This window comes from Lissotriton vulgaris, chromosome 2_1 (assembly GCF_964263255.1).
Source record: "Lissotriton vulgaris chromosome 2_1, aLisVul1.2, whole genome shotgun sequence".
Lineage (NCBI taxonomy): Eukaryota > Metazoa > Chordata > Amphibia > Caudata > Salamandridae > Lissotriton > Lissotriton vulgaris.
In genome coordinates, this window is record NC_141687.1 from 305,824,884 (window position 1) to 305,842,570 (window position 17,687).

Sequence of the window (17,687 nt, forward strand, 5' to 3'; positions counted from 1 at the left end):
AGGCGCTCTGTTAAATAAAGGATATATCTACCCTAAGCACCTGACTCCGATAAGTTATTTAGCGACCGGTGCACTTCCACAATGGCGACGAGGCGGGATCTGTAATAACAAACAAAAAAAAAACTCGATTAAATCCCGGAAACAGCGACGAGGCAAAGGCCAGTAGCCAGAGCACGGCAGAGGGAACCCGTGCACCAGGACACGTGGGGAAGGAACAAGTACGCAGAGGGCGGCAAAACGAAGCACAAGGACAAGGACACATCCTTGAAGCGCCCATAGCGGACACAACCCAGCATCTCAGCGCCCTCTGAAGAAGCACCACAGAGTGAATCCAGTGAGGCACCTGGGCGAGAGATAGCGACGCTAGTGAGGCGCCAGAGGGAGGCAGGGCGGAACAGTAAAGGCCACAGAGAGCCACCTCGAGCAGGCGGCTTCGTGCCCACGGAGAAGAACCCAGCGCCCCTCAACCGCCAACGTAACGACTGAGCCAGGCAGGCCCGCCAGCGCGTGATACCACATCGCGACATAGGGGCTACTAGCAACCGTGGAAACCGCTGGGACCTCAAGCGGCAATGGAGGTAGCCAAAGTCCGCGAAGGGGACTGGATGAGAGACAAGCACCCGGGAGCCCACCGAACAACAACGAATCCACCACCTCAAGCCCAAGAGAAACAGGGAGGATGAGTGCCCAATCAACATCCCTCACCAGCCTAGTACCGTTTCTACCAAAAAGGGGCGAACCTACGATGCCGTGGGAGGATTGGAAGAGGTATTTCCTCAATTACTTGGCGGCATTAGAGGAAGAAGGCGAAGCAGAGTTCTCAAGCTCAAGACGGAAGAAAATACTACTGCACAATCTAGGGCCAGAAGGCATTAGAGTGTTCGACAACATAGTGAAGGTAGCCAGGCCAGCAACAGACACAGACGTGTTCCAACACGCCTTAGAAGATTTAGACACGCACTATTGTCCGGTGGTCTGTGTGGCCATCGGCCGATGTAACTTTTTCCAGAGGAAACAAGAAAGCGGCGAAACCATAGACTAATATGTGTCGGCACTACAAAAACTAGCTCTTACGTGCAAGTTTGGAGCATTAAATGATAAGCTGGTGAGAGAGCAAATCATCATGCACACGTCAAACTCGGCAGTACAAGAAAAACTATGGGTCAACGGCGACGCACCACTGAAGGAGGTATGGGCATTGGTGAAAAAGGCCGAGCTGTCCAAAAGGTGTGCGGAAGCTGCAAGGAAGGACACGATTAGCAAAACGACAGTGTGCAGAGTAATGGAGAGCAAAGAGACGGAGAAGAACAAAGCGACAGGACCCCCCAGAAATCAATACTCGAAGAAATATCCATAGAAAACAGGAGCCGTACAGAGGATGAAATGGGAGAGGAAAGAAAACTGCTACGGGTGCGGGAGCTCATCACATGTGGGAAATGACAAGGTGTGTCCAGCGTTCAAAGCCAAATGCCTGTACTGCGGGATAATAGGACATTATGAGAAGGTATGCAGACGCAAACCAAAGGGTGCAGCAGTCAGATACATCGACCAGGGCAGCGACGAAGAAGAAGAGACACAAGGAGTAGAGAAACTCGGGGAGGAAATCCTGTACATAGACGACCAAGTGTTGGACGTAGACTGCAACGGTAACAGCAAACCGGTACTAAAGATGAACATTGGTGGAGTGACCATCGACATAGTAGCAGACTCTGGATCTCCCATCACCATTGTACAAGACAAGTATGTCGAGAAGTTCCAGGAAGCGATAAAAACAGAACTTACGACCCCCGATGTGCGACCTGTCACCTACACGGGGCAAATGATACCCATGGTGGGCTATTGCCCGTTAGAATTCGAGTTCAGAGGATGCAGAGCTCATTGTAAGTTGTGTGTAGCGGAAAAGGGACCATCAGTGCTGGGATGGAAGGACCAAGGAGCATTAGGCATACAACTGAAACCGGGAGGAGTGAAAAAAGTGATGCCCCCAGACATCGGACATAAGGAAGAAGGAGAAGCATGGAAAGGAAGGTATCCAGAGGTGTTCAGCGGGAAAATAGGCAAGTTAGCGAAATTCACGCACATGATACACTTGAAGGAGGGAGCATGTCCAGTGAGCCACAAAGCCAGAAACATCCCTTTCCGGTGCCGAGAGGCTGTCCAAGAGGAACTAGAGCGGCTGGAGAAGAGCGGCATAATAAAGGCATTTGAAAGTGCAGAATGGCTATCCCCATTAGTGGTAGCGCAGAAACCAAATGGTAAGGTGAGATTGTGCGTTGATCTTAGGGAGCTGAACAAGCACATTTTGGTTGACAAGTTTCCATTGCTACGCATAAACGAAATGCTGACTAAATCCAAAGGAATAAATGGTTTTCCACCGTGGATTTGTCATCAGCATACCACCAAATAACGCTGCATCCCTCATGCAGCCACCTCACTTCCTTCATCACCCCGTTCGGATGCTACAAATTCGTGAGAATGCCATTTAGACTGGCATCCGCAGCCGCAGTGTTCCAGAAAATAATGCACAAGCTATTCCAGAAGGTGGAGGGAGTACAATACTTCCAGGACGATATCCTCATTATGGGGAAATCAGAAGGAGACCATAATGGAAGATTGCAGGCATTACTGGCAATACTGAAGGAAAATGGACTCGCGGCAGAGGGGGAAAAATGCAGGTTTGGAGTACGATCGGTAACCTACTTGGGACACGAAATCAGCGAGAAGGGCGTCGAGCCGAAAAGGGCCAACGCAGCCGCGATAAGGGACGCGCCCATCCCCGCCAGGAAAGAGGACATCAGGTCATTTACTAGGAATGGCTGAATTTTATAACAAATTCATCCCACATTTTGCAACCATGACACATCACCTGCGACAACTGCTAAAAGAGAAGAATGGGTTCAAATGGGAATAGGATGAACAAGAAGAATTCGACTCCTTAAAAAAGGAAATAAGTGAATCCATACCCTTAAAGGGATTCGACCAGACTGCCGAATCTATATTGACCACAGATGCCAGCGACCAAGGATTAGGAGCAGTATTGATGCAAAAGTCTCGATCAGGCGAGGTCTCCACAGTCTGTTTTGCATCCAGATCATTGGTACCCAACGAAGAAAGATTCAGTATGATCGAAAAAGAAATGTTAGCCACTGTATGGGCCATGGAAAGGTTCAGACCATTCCTGTGGGGCTCAAAGTTCTTGCTGCGCACGGATCATAAGCCGTTAGTAAAGGTGCTCACTTCCAGCGGGCATGCGCACGCAACGCCACGAATAGCAAAAATGACACTAAGGCTCCTGGACTATGTGTATGAAGTGGAGTACATACCTGGTCCAAGGAACAGAGTAGCAGATTTCTTAAGCAGAGCAGCAGCCAAGGAAGGTGTGGAAGAGCAAGAACCCCCCGGATAGGAAGGGTACACAGGGGCCACTACCGAGGATCACAAGCAAGTCATCAGTGAACAGGAATGGTCAGAAGCATACACCCAGGATGAGACCCTTGAAGCGGTAAAGGGGTATGTTGTACATGGGTGGCCGGACAAAAGACATTTAGACAGCCAGATGAGGAAATTTTGGGAAGTGAGAGAAGAGCTGTCAATAGGAGAGAATCACACGTTCTTGTTAAGAGGAGACAAGGTGATACCGCCCCAAAAACTGATAGAACACCTGCTAGCCATCCTACACGAAGGGCATCAAGGGATAACGAAAACCAAAGCGTTGGTGAAACAAACGTACTGGTGGCCAGCCATAGACTCTCAGATAGAGAGATTTGTGAGGATGTGCGAATCATGTAGCAGGGCCGATAAGTCACAGACAGTGATACGTCCTCCCCTAGGGAAGTTCCCCATTCCCAGCAGTCCTTGGGAAATGATTTCCATTGATATTGCGGGACCGATCCTGAACATTGAAGGAGTGCAAAAGTACGCCATCGTGATGGTGGATAGATACTCCAAATGGCCCGATGTGGAAATAAGGGAGACGGACGACACAGATGCAGTATTGGCATTCTTAAATGCCCTATTTGTGAAAGAGGGGATCCCCAAGGTGATCACCTGTGATAATGGACCACAATTTGTATCAGCCAGATGGGAGGCGTTTATGGCCCGGAACGGGATAGAGGTGAAACATACTCCCATGGACTGGTTGAACGGTTCAACCGAGTGATCATGGGAACTATCCCGGCGGCTATCAGTGCAGGCCAGGACTGGGAGAAAGAGCTGCCAAAAATGTTATGGGCATACCGCATCACACCAGGAAGCACGGGATATAGCCCTTTCAAAGCGTTGAGAGGCAGAGAACCATTCACCAAGGACAATCTAACATGGAAGCACCTGGTGGTACAAAGCAAATGGTCGCCGGCGGTAGTGAGAAGGAATATGGAGAAAGCCCAAGCATTATACACAGAACATTTTAACAACAAGCATAGTGCACATGAGGTGGCACTAGAGAAAGGAGATTGGGTGAGGGTGAAGTTGGCGGTAATGAAGAGGAAAGGAGAAAGCAAGTTCACGCCACCCCTAAAGGTCGTAGAACCATACACCCGGTCAGCCTTGCTCAGTGACGGCAAGGTGTGGTCGCAAGACAGGATGGCGAGATGCAGCAAGATATTGAAAAGGGAGTAGACAGCAGAAGAAGGACACGACCTAGGGGAAGGAGCAGGAACAAGGGAAGGTGAGATAACAGAAGAAGACCCCAGCGTGGAAGGTAGCTGCAGCCGAGATGAAGGGACCGGCGAGTTAAACGATGAAGAAAGCACCGGGATGGAGAACAAGAAAGAAAAGGATGAGAGCCACAAGGGACACAGAAAGGGAGATAAACGAGAGGAGATAAGGGAGCAGACTCCGCAAAGACCACAAGAAGGACTCCAGGAAAGGGAGCCCCTAAGAACGAGAGCGGGCAGAGTGGTGAAAGTGCCCAGAAAGTACGAAGACTTTACCATGAGCAAGAAGTAAGACTGTTTCATATTATTGTTAATGATATACAGGCATGGATAGCAACCCGCCATTGTTTGATAGGCTTTAAGGGGGGGAAGATATGTGGTGACGGTCTAGTCTTTTAGCGGCAGGTGCCGTGACCGGAACCAGAAGGACGGCCATCTAGCGGCCGAACCTCCATAGGTAGCGAACGTGTTCCACGGCGCTCTGGCAAATAAAGGATATATCTACCCTAAGCACCTGACTCCGATAAGTTATTTAGCGACGGGTGCACTTCCACACTACCTGTCTGAACTGAAAGTGAACAGTGTCTGTCAGGCTGACATTTGGTCAGCCTGACCGACACTGTTCGTACGGGGCAAAAGGTGGAGGGGTGTGGCCCCTCCGCCCAAATGGACTGGCCGCACCTGATGTTCAAATCTTTGTTCGGGTGGGTCTAATGCTTTCTGTGTGCAAGTGTTTATTTTAAATGGCATTTTGTTGCGATGATATTGCACTCACATTCAGAAATGCTGACTTTAGAAATGGTTCAAGTTTCGTATCAGTGGCTCTGCATGTGTTTATTAGCTGTGTGTCCTCTCACGGAGTTTATTACTTTTCTCAGCCCGTTTTTTCCATTTTTAAAATGCACTGCTATGTAACATGTTTAAAAAAAATTGACAAACCCAATAGATTTCACAAAGGCAAATACTATTGCCAATGTTTGTTTCATCTCTTTCATTTATTTTTCACCACATCCATATTTCTCCCTGGCTGACCTACCTTTACTGCCCTCTTATCACCTTCTCGCCCCTTAAAGCCTCCATCGTACCTAAAGAAAGATTGTGGCCAGCATTCCCCAGCTGATTCATAACCCCTGCTGTTCTTGGAATGTCCAGGTGGTGGAGGCCTTTGCAACTTCTACAGGCCCAATTTTATGCTGCTGTCACCAGTTTTTGGAGGGTAGCAACTACACCCCAAACTGCAGAGAACTGAAAGACTGTCTCACCCACCCGTTAATGTTACCGAAAAAGACAGGTATAGGAAAGCCATTAGGGCATACAAACTCGAAATAAACTTAGCTCAAACTAATTACTATAAAGAGAAAATTATGGCAGCTCGATCTAAGCCAAGAGAAATATATCAAGTAGTCAAAAGCCTTTCTAAGATCTCCCCTCCCACGGCCCCAACCGACAATCCTATAGCTCGATGCATCGAGCTGGCTGAATTTTTCTTTCAAAAAATCAATAAAATATATTTATCCTTTGCAGCCCCCAGCCCAGAGACTATCACTGTCATACCACCACCTCCAAGCGCTACAGAACACCCTCGGCGAATTTCCCTGAATGAATTCCCACCACTAGACCTGGAATCACCCAAATCCCTTGCACTTCAGGTTAAATCAGGCTCTCCCCTTGACCCAGCGCCCCCTCAGATGATGAACATGGCCAACCATGTCATCCTCCCCACCCTCATGGACCTACTCAATAGCTCCATGCAAACAGGAATGGTCCCCCCCTCCTGGAAACAGGCAATGGTGAGAGCATTGCTTAAGAAACCCAATCTCAATCCTACGGACCCTAACAACTACCGTCCGATCTCCCTGCTGCCTTGGGCAAGCAAAATTCTGGAGAAGCACATTAATCTCCACCTCACCAACTTCCTTGAGGAGAATCTTCTACTTTACTCCACCCAAACAGGATTCCGTCCTAAACACAGCACAGAAACGGCTCTTCTAGCCGTGACAGAAGAATCCAGGAGGATCTTGGATCGAGGGGGGTCAGTGGCAGTGGTCCTCCTCGATCTAAGCGCCGCGTTCGATACGGTGTGCCATAAAACCCTGCTGTCTCGACTAGCCGATCTGGGAGTCTCAGGAGACGCTCTTGACTGGCTGGGTTCCTTTCTGAGTGGAAGAACCTTTCAGGTCTTCGATGGCGACTCCTGCTCCACTAGCAGACCTCTAAACTGCGGGGTACCCCAAGGCTCCTCCCTGAGCCCCACGCTGTTCAATGTGTACATGAGACCGCTGGCTGAGGTCGTCCGACAATACGGTATCAAGATCATCTCGTATGCGGACGACACTCGGCTGGTGGTCTCTCTGGCACAGAAGAACAGCGGGCTTCCCCAATCCAATCTGGCAGCCTGTATGGAGGATGTTAGAAGATGGATGACCGCATCCTCATTAAAACTCAACGGCGACAAGACCGAGATAATGCTCCTTGGCCCCCCTACTCCCACCCCCTTCGACCAGCTATGGCCCTCAAGTTTAGGCCCACCTCCTTCCCCGAAGGAGGACATTAAAAGTCTGGGAGTGTGGCTGGACAAAACCCTTACCTTTAATACTCAGGCAACTAAAACAGCAGCAACCTGCTTCGGGATTATCCGAATGCTGAGAAAGATCCTGCCGATTTTGCCCTCGAAAGCTAAGCAGGTTGTTATTCAGGGCCTCATCCAGTCCCGGCTCGACTTTAACAACGCCCTCTACTTGGGAGCCCCTGAATACGTGCTGGAGAAACTTCAGCGCACGCAGAACTGTGCAGCCCGCACGCTGCTTCAGATCCCTCGCAGAGAATCAGCTAAGTTAGGGATCAGGTCACTCCACTGGCTCCTAGTCAGGGACAGAATAAAGTTCAAAACCCTGTGCATATCGCATCAAGCCTTCCTTAGAGCTAGCCCTGAGATTAACCACTCACGTCTTACCCCCTATTGTCCCGGTAAATCACTTTGATCCACAAACGCATTCCTTGCTGCAGTCCCCAGAGTCAAAAGGTCCAGAGCAGGAGGCAGGTCCTTCACGTTCAACGCTGCTAAATTATGGAACTCCCTTCCCTTCTCACTAAGGTCCAACCCTATTCTCTCCTTCCGTAAAGAGCTAAAAACATTCCTCTTCAGAAATTAGCTCCACACCTGGCTCAGAGTTCTATTACCTCTACTTAGCGCTTGGGCGCCCTCGGGCAGCAGTCGCGCTCTACAAAACCCCTTCATTTCATTTCATTTCATATGTCATCTGCTCAGATAAATATTTACTCCGACTGCAACCTATCAAACTCCTCGTCCATGAAATAACCACCAGACTCTAAATCTAATTGAGCAGGAGAATTGATTCATCTGTGTTTGTCCTTTTTGTAGCCCATACGATGGCAAATGGAGCAAGACCATGGTGGGCTTTGGGCCAGAGGATGATCATTTTGTGGTAGAGTTGACCTACAACTATGGTTTGGGAGAATATCGACTGGGCAACGACTTCTTGGTGAGTAGCCATAACAGACCTTCTGTTCCTTTACAAACTGTTCAAACAATGAGTGTGGCAATTTCATCCCAACTTGCTTCTGTATGCCTTACTGTACACCCACTGTTCAGTTTATTCCTGCTGCTCCATAAAGCATAGTGTGTTTCTGCAAATACATATAGCAGGGCTTTGTTTCAGCCCTCTACTTTCATTAGCCTTTTCATTTGTCATTCACCTTTTGCTTCCCCAGAATGCAGCATGGGGCAATGGGTCAGCTCACTTCAGCCTGTCGCTCTCTTGCACTATTAGTGAAAGCAGTTTCAACATTCTCCTAGAAAGAATTACCTTTCAGCAGTCGTAGGGCTAATGCTTTAATTAGCCATTGTTTCCCCCCGTGCTTTGACACCTTTAAATTTTTAGCCATCCATGTGTGTTTTTTAAATTAAGAAAATTGTTATTGTCTTTCTCTTCAAATTAATACAAAGCGCTTCTATGTCAATATATCAATCTTGCAGGTTAGTCATTATCATATTCTTCAGTATCTTCATTGAGACTTGCGTTGACAACTCAGATGCCACAACATGCTATTAAATTAGGTAATAATTTGAAACACTTAGCATTAATTAATAAGCTCATATGAACATACAATTAAAATAGAAACATGTATGGTTGACCATGATCACGATGTTCTTTTACCACTTCTACCTCCAGTTGAAAGTGGGTGGAACTTAGTGGTTTAATTATTCAGGTGTAAGGCTGACCAATAGCATGTCACTAGTTAATGATATCTGTGAGCAAGACCAACTGTTATTTGTGTAAATCAGCCTCTTCAGATACCTCTCCTCCTTTGTTCCAGGTAATCTATTTAAGGAAGTCCCCCTCCCACTCTTGTGTGTCGGATACTGGTCCCCCTTTCTTGGTATTCAAATCCCTCTCGCATTATTGGAATTGGTCTTCTCCCAGAGTTATAGCAAGGTCTCACCCCATCTACAGGTATGTTCCTCTCTTCCCAGGGCTATGCAGTTTTCCTTACACATTGTGCCAAACTTAGTTTCCGCCCAACTGAACCCATTTCTACGTACTCAGGCCCCCTGGAGTTATTCCATATTAATGAAGCAAGTAAGGGTTCTAGTTCCTGATTGTATCTTAGGGGTATCTTGTAGGATAATATAATGATGTCATGTAGCATGAACATTTTAGTGAGGGCTGATGTGGAAAGGGAGGACAGGTAGACGTGGTTGCCAATCCACAGTAAAAAAGTTTATAAAAGAATTTAGAAACTCCAGCCACAGAATAGCAGCCTACAGGAATCCCTTCCTGCTGATTTTACAGCTTCTCCTTCAGGCTAACACATTCAAACATTCTGCCAGAGCACACCTCCATAGATGAAAAGAGGGAGGTAAACAGGAGAGACCATAATAACATTACAATATTAACACAGGGTGAAGCAGCCGCGCGCTACAAATCCTGATTGATTGATTGACAGGTACCCCACGCATTGTGCTCAGTGATAGCTCTGTCAGCATTCTTCATGACTGACCGATAGCTTATAAAGCGCACTATTTCCGAGCATCTTGGCGCTAAGGTGAGTGGAAGCCGAGCAAGTGCTGATGGATCTTAGGGCTTTAGGAAGAGCCAGGTCTTTATCAACTACCTAAAAAGAGCCCTACTTGATTGTAATCTAATCGTCAAGGGGAGGGAGTTCCACAATGTGGCTGCTTGATACGAGAAACCCTTTCCTCCCCATCTTGCTCTCTTTATTTTAGGGACGTGAACCAGTCCTGCATTAGCGGACCTGAGACAGCGTTGCGGCTGATATCGGCGGAATTGATTTTGAATGTCTGCAGCTCCTCCTCCATACAGAGCCTTATGCACTAAACAAAGTGCCTTAAAGTACACTCGCGGCCGAACTGGAAGCCAGTGGAGCAGCGTAATACTAGCAGGCGTGGGGTGATGTTAAATCAAGCAAAGCCCGTGCAGCAGCGTTTTGGAGTGACTGAAGTTTGTTAATCTGCCCTTTGTCAGCTCCTACATATAGAGCATTGCAGTAATCGACTCTGGAAAGAACCAGAGCACCGACTACTGTTTTCCTAAGTGATAAAGGAATAAATGGCAGAATTTTACGCAGGACTTTTAGTGTAAAGAAACATGCAGAGGAGACTTGATTTATTTGTGGGGCAAGCTTCAGATCCTTGTCAAACTTAAAACCAAGGTTCCTAGCCTTGGACACCGGGACCGAGCAGTTGCCCGCCACGGGGGGCCACCATGATTGATTCCATAAAGAGGTTCTTTGACCAAACTCGATGACCTCAGTTTTTCAGGGTTAAGCTTTAGGAAATTTGAGTTCATCCATGCCATCACACCCGTGAGGCAGTTGCGAAACTTGTCATCTGTTAACTTCACACTTAGCTTGACCGACACCATTAGCTGGGTGTCATCTGGATACGACACCAGCGTAAGATCATGATCTTTGATTAGTCTTGTCAATGGTGTAGGGTTTTAATTGCTTTGCCAATGTTTGCCTCCAAGATGTCTTGAGGTTTATGAAATATCTTGATACCAATATATTTGAAGGAGCTTGGCTCCCATCTCAAATGCTTTTTTGCTTCACAACTGGGTCATCTAAGTTGATCAATCTAAATGAGTACACACACATCTGTGCCCATTTAATACCTGACTTCAACCAAATTGCTCTAATATTTCAGTTGTGCAACTGAGTCCCCTCCCCACCTCCTTGGGATATATCAGGACATCATCTGCATATTGTGATTTTATGTATCGTATCCCTGCTACATTAATCCCTAATAAATTGCCCTCTACTCAAAAGCAGATCGCTGGAGGCTCTATCCCCAAAGCAAACGCTAGTGGGAGGGGACAGCCCGGTTCTGTACTTCTTTCAATCCTGATAGTCTGAAATGATTTCCCCTATCTTTACTATGGCTATGTAAATGTACATGTAAATGTACAGGAATTTATATAGCGCAAATCACCGAGCGGTTACTAAGCGCTTGCTTAGGGAACCCGTCCTGGTATTCCCCTGTGAGATAACCCCGGCAGGGTATCCGCAAGGTGAAAGCCAGGCATCCCACCGCGATGGGCCGTTGTGGAGATTAAGCAAGCTATTGTCCAGAGTCGCAGAGTGTGAACCCGTGAATCAAGTAGGCACCGTAGCGAGAATTGTCAAGTCCATGGACATTTTAGGACTCAAGACCCCGCCGAGCCGGGAATTGAACCCTGGTCCCGGGCTGACCTCTGCTTCCAGGTCTGCCTCCTCTAACCAGTGAGCCACACTTCAGTTAGTGTGAAGTATTTTTAGCCATTTTTCAAGCATGTCCCCAATCCCCAATTTTCCATAACTGCAAATAGGTATGTCCAGCTGATTGTATCAAAAGCCTGGACACCACATGTGTTTTGTAGGTGTGACGTTTTATCTGATGACTTAAGTTGGTGTGCAGTTGCCTTACCTGTCCACCTCAGTTAGTCGGCCTAACAATCGTTGGGACTAACTGATCTAAGATTAGCATTGGTTCTTCAAAGTTTTCCTTTGTCTTTCTAATCTCATAGGTTGTCCCAATACATGACTCTTTCAGCACGACTTTGAAGACCTCCCATTCATTAGTCACCACTGCTGCTGTTTCTTCTTTCACCTTATTGTACCTATGTATTTCCTTACCTCCTATGGTCCTAAAACTGGGTTCATCTAGCACAATTAGCTGCAGTTGCCATGTTGGGATAGCAGATCTATTGTGCCTCTGTGCAAGGTGTACCAGAAACGGATTATGATCCGAATATGATCTGCTGAGGTAATCCACATAAGACAGCTGGGAGAGAATGGTTTTGCTATATATCTTGTATGATCTAACATGTAGGTCATGGATAGATGAGTGAAATGAGTACTTAGCGGAGTCAGGCTGAGCATTTCTCCAAACATCCATCATTGCTCAGTGTGCCTCTATCATTGCTCTACAAGTCGCCAAAGCCTTAGCTATCCTCATTGTTTTGGCCATGACCAACCACGGATATGACCTATTCTTGATGACCTCTTCCCTCCATTAAAGTCGCCTACCAGTATCATATGGGAACCTGCAAATTAGGCTACTTCAGCTGTGAGGTATCATAGAATTCTCCCTGGACAACACTGGGGGCACAGATGCTACCCAGCAAAACATCTACCCTGTCCAGCCTACCCAGTAATAGGAAATGTTGTTCCTCTGGGTCTATGACCTGCTTCAAAAACGCGAAGGCAATTCCAGGTTATCAAAATACCTATGGCAAACGCTGAGTATGCAGTGCAAAAGTGTTTTCCCCACTCCACCGTCTTTTATGTTTAATGATCTTAGCAGAATTTAGGTGTATCTCCTTGAGTAACGTTATGTCCACTTCTCTGCTTCACAAATATGTATGGAAGTTATGTCGTTTAGGGATCTTATTTAGACCTTGGCCATTACCAGTTAATATTTTATATCTATTCGACTTTCCTAGTGGTGTAGGATTGTTCATTGCCAGTGTGCATTACAAAAATGCTATAGCGGAGTGTGTCTGCCCTGATTCTTGTGGCTCTTAACAGCTCCTGTGCACCTAATCAACCCTATTGGTCTTCATTTGTGATATAATGTGTGCTTGTTCATACTTTTCCTACAAAAACTATAAATATGAACTCTCTAATGAACTCCCATACCATGGACAGTGCCAGAACCACACCTATTAAAACAATTGTGAAGTAATATCCAATTATGTGATGCAATCACCTCATTGACTTGGTGAGGTAATTTATGTTTGCTTAGTTAGCTCTATGTTTGGCTCGTACCAACCCCCATCTCGGTTCCCCCGTTGTTTGCAGATTGTGCCTGCATGCAAACCGCTCTGGTCTGTTGAATGACCGTCATTATGCAGAGATACCATAAATATACCAGTTCACCCTCTGCTCTGGTTGTTAGAATTGGCACTCCGTATCGGACTTTACAAGTGCATCAGAGTCTGAACTCAGAGCTGTTTGGTCCCTTTCTGTTGTAGCTTGTATTTTGGTCTGCCAGGTCATCAGGCATCTCACTGCTAATGCTGCTCGGAGACATCAGGGAGATTACAGTAAGTTTAATACTACATATGAGCTACGCGGTAATGGAGGGCCAACACCCAGGGACCCATCCGCTATGAGCAACAGTTAAAGCAACAGTGCAAAAGTCAATACAATGTACTTCACGTTCCAATGAGCATTTGTATCACTAAATTCCAACTACTTACAGCATAACATTCTAACTCTGAATATCAGTACTGAGAGTACACTGGGACTGGACTCTCAGATGTGCATTGAAGGTATTACATTTACACAGTCTTACCTTTCATTTTTGTCTTGCAGGACCTTATATCAGTCCTTTTTATTAATCAGTGAATCCTTAATCTGGCTGCGTTTTTTCCTCTTTGACATGGAGGTGAACTTTTTTGTAAGTCCATTATTGATGTGCTTTCAAGCAAGTCTCATGGTTCTATAGCCTCATGGAAAAATATAGTCTTATTATCGGTAATTATTTTGAGTGGTGCTGAAAACAGTAGAGCATATATAACCCCATCATCATGGATCATCCGTTTGACCTCTTGTGTGAAGGATTATGTGTTGGTCTTTACAGTTCCAAAGACACATTATCAACAATCTAGGTGCTACGCATGGGTAACAGGTTGGGACTCTGTAGGCTGGTTCAATCACACACAGATTAGACAGGCCTAGTGGAGCGATTTTGTTCCATGTCCAGTTCTTCTTACACGTGCCCATGTTGGTGGCTTCTTTCTCTTCTGTGAGTCCTATCACTCTGCTATTATTGCGGCAGGACCTCCCTTCCAAATTCTCGATTATCCCCTCTAGGAATCAGACTCAGACTGTGATTTCTTGTTTTTCATGTTGGTGATAGGCTACTTCTGAAGTTAGTTCTGCCAGTCATTATTTGATCTTTTTTACCCTCTCTCTAGTTTCCTTTTAATCGTCTATGAGTAGTCCTGTATTAGTTATGACTGCATTAATCATTTGTTACAGTATTTCCTTAGTGTGAATATTTTGCCCAACTTCTACTGTATCTCTGAGTCATCCTGTGTGTGACTCTCTGGCTTTTGCTCCATCTTTTCAACCATTTGTCCGCTTTCCTTAATGGCTATCCCGCCATCTAATCTGTCTGATGCTTTTGCTGCTTTTAATCCGCTCATTTTGCAATAGCATGGCCCTCAGTTAATATCCAGTAGCATGTTGTTAATTTTAAGGATTAATGCATTGATTGCTTCTCTGCCTTTTGGCTAAGATTAAGTGAGGAGTAATTCATTAAGATGTTTTGAGGGTCCGCCATCCGCTGTTGTCGACTGCACAGAGGAAGACATTCTATTTTGTTAGCGATCTCAGACCAGAGATCAAACTGTGTAGCTGCATTCCCAATGTCGTGCCACTGCCTTGGCAAGTACTTGTAAATGAAGATGGTCTAGAAGTGCGACCTTGTTTATTAGGCGCATTTCCAGGCTGTTTTAATTTACAAGCAGACCTGGAAGTGCATGAAAAAGCCTGTGAACTGTGATCATGAGTGCCATGGTGGTTGGGCTCAAAGTTTGTGATGACCGGGTCAAAGAGGCGCCCAAAAACAACAAAATATTCTATAGAATTGTTTTGTTATTTTACCTTTTAGTTACTTAATGTAAAATAAGGCACACACAAATCAAAATATAAATAAATGCAAGTTCAACTAATAGTGGGAAATGTACACTTTTACATGAAACCTCAGTTGGTCAATACCGTCCCTGCAGATGACTGTGTGTGTGAGATAAGAGAGGCACAGAATTGAATCCTAGTTGGGGCAGTGAGGAATAGTGGCATGTGTAGGTAAATAGCTATGAGGTCCCATCCTTTGATAGAAAGCACTTTGAATATTTAAGTCATTATTTTATAATAGTATTACTCACAATATGTTGGGCTGCCGCAAAATAATTTAGTATTTAAGATAAAAACAAGTACTTTCAAAATATATATTTTAGCAAGGAGTAATCCAACTGTACGTAGTGCAAAAATTTTTGTAAGTATCTAATTATTCCAGAACTTAGCTGAAAACCCACTTAGATTACCTCTTTAAAGAATAGATCTTTGTAACCATGAAACTTTAACTGACTCTTCAATTAAAGTCTGGTGAGAAGGTCTGTTTCTTCTTTAGATCCCTTCCACCCAAACCCTTCACTTGTAGGCAGATGATCCTCAATTTCAGCATTAACTGTTCACGGACAGCTGTTTTTGTAAACGGTGAGTCCACGGGGTGGCATGGAGGAGGCCAACAGTGCTGCATTCAGATGCAGAGCCTTAATCCTCTGGACCCCAGGCGCCTCCGAGAAATGCCCCAGGACAAAGAGGAAAGGAAACAGATCCATGGATAGTGTCATATATATGGTTCAGCATAGGGACACACTATTCGGGCTCATTTGTCTCTTATTTGCTGATAGAGAACGCTTCTTCAGAAACATTCCTTTAAGGAAGGAGGCAATATATTGGGGCTTTTTTCTTAAAGGGCCATCACTACTATTAGGGCAGCAGGTACTGGGGTCAAGGGTCCAATGAGGATAGTCAGCTACTGCACCAAGCCGGCGGAGCTTGAAAACATGATACAGCTGTCTCCCTCATTGTGTATGAAGCTTTCAGACTTTTTTTACAGTAAAATCCTGAAAGTTTATAACATCTTCACGATGGCTGTGGAGACGGATAAAACAGAAAGATTGGGAACCCGAAATACCGAAGATGCCTTCACAAATGTTCTCACTATCTCCCAACAGGAATCCCTGGCGGAAATCCTGAGATGTGAATCGGGGTCCCCGGAGGATCCGTGCCCCCCAAAATTGTGGAAGGATCTGGCTCACGGTTGAATCCCGCTCTGAATCATACATGGAACACCTCACTTTCCATGGGCATCTTCCCTGATGTATGGAAACATGCAATGTTATTGCCCCTTATGAAAAAGCCCAATGTGGATCTGGGAGAGCTTAACAACTACCGCCCGATTTCACTCTTGCTAGCACCAGCAAAGATGTTGGAAAAGTTGGTACAGCGCCAGCTGGTTAATTTCATTGAGGGGCAGGACATTCTGCATGACAGGCAGTCCGGTTTTCGGTCCGGTTTGGTACTGTTGGAGGTGGCTGAGTCAGTAAGAATGACTGTGGACGCAGGAGCATCAGCAATGCTGTTGCTTTTGGACCTGTCCACAGCGTTCAATACTGTGTATCACCAAATCTTGTTTGATAGACTCAAAGCGATGGGTCTGGGAGGAATGGCCATCACCTGGTTGAAGGCCTATCTCAAAGACACCACGCAGAGGGTCGCTCTCCAACCCTTTCAGTCGGAACCTAAGCCACTATGGTGTGGGGTACCACAGGGTTCGGCCTTGAGCCTGTTTCTCTTCAACATCTATCTGGCCCCCCTGATTTTGCTCATAGCAAATTGGGAAGTAAAGGCAATATCATACGCAGACGACACCCAGTTGGTGTTCTCCTTCAATGATCCTTCTGTGGACTCCTTCATTAGGTTTAAGGGATGCTTAAAGGACATCTCCTGTTGGATGATCAACAATAAACTTAACCTTAATGCAGAGAAGACAGAGTTGTTGCAAGGCACCTCTTCTGGCTGCTGGACTGTGGTGGCCAGCGGAAATGGGCCTGCCACCTACCCCAGCAAATACGGCAAAAAAATTGGGCTTAATTGGGAAACGGACCTTTCATTCGCAACCCAAGTCCTGCATTTAGCAGCTTCATGCTTCGGCAAATTGAGAAGCTTGAGGAAATTTCTACATCTACTGCCAGAGTACTGTCATAGTGACATCTCGGCTGGACTATGCAAATTGTCTATACTTGGTATTACCCACCTATCTGATTAACAGATTTCAGATGGTACAAAATGCGTCTGTGAGATTAATTAGGCGGGTACCTTATCGGCACCACATCTCTCCGCATATAAAACCGCTCCACTGGCTTCCGGTTGCGAAAAGGATTGAGTTCAAAGCTTTGGCCATGGCCTTTTGGGTGCTGCATGGCAGATGTCCTAGCTACCTTAAACACTGGTTGTGCCGCTACCAACAAAAATGATCATTGAGGTGCAGCTCTCAGAACTTGCTCTGTATAAGAGGTGTGGCGCCGCGGCCAGGGCGACTGACTCCGGAATCTGGGGATCACGGTTCGATCCCCAGCACCAGCGGCAGATTTGCCCAGCACCATATGACTCTGGGCAATAGCTTGCTTAATCTTCCCAACGGCCCCCAGCGCCTAGAGACCCTTACGGGTGATTGTGCGTGTGACAAGTTGGCCTGATATTCAGTGTTCACTATTCTAGTGATCACTATGTATCAGTCCAAACAACCCTTATGGTGATTGGTTGTAAGTCAACCTTATAGACCAGCTATCCTAGTAGCGTGGATACGAGCAGTCTTCGGGCTAAACTCTAGAGGGTGTGTTAAGCCAGCTGTTATACCATCACATATACCCCTTGAACACCAAGTGAAAGGACACCACACAAGTGTTATGAAAATAAACTGTGTATTTATTTAGA

General features: G+C 46.1%; 1 protein-coding gene across 2 annotated transcripts in view; it reads left to right on the plus strand.

The window, feature by feature from the left end:
* The window catches only part of GLOD4 (glyoxalase domain containing 4), a 151,035-nt gene that overhangs the window by 28,923 nt on the left and 104,425 nt on the right, over window positions 1-17,687 (plus strand). For both annotated transcript variants that reach the window (XM_086954997.1, XM_086954998.1), the window contains exon 3: window positions 8,038-8,158. In XM_086954997.1, the coding sequence (XP_086811123.1) occupies window positions 8,038-8,158 (121 nt within the window). The remainder of the gene's footprint in view (window positions 1-8,037; window positions 8,159-17,687) is intronic.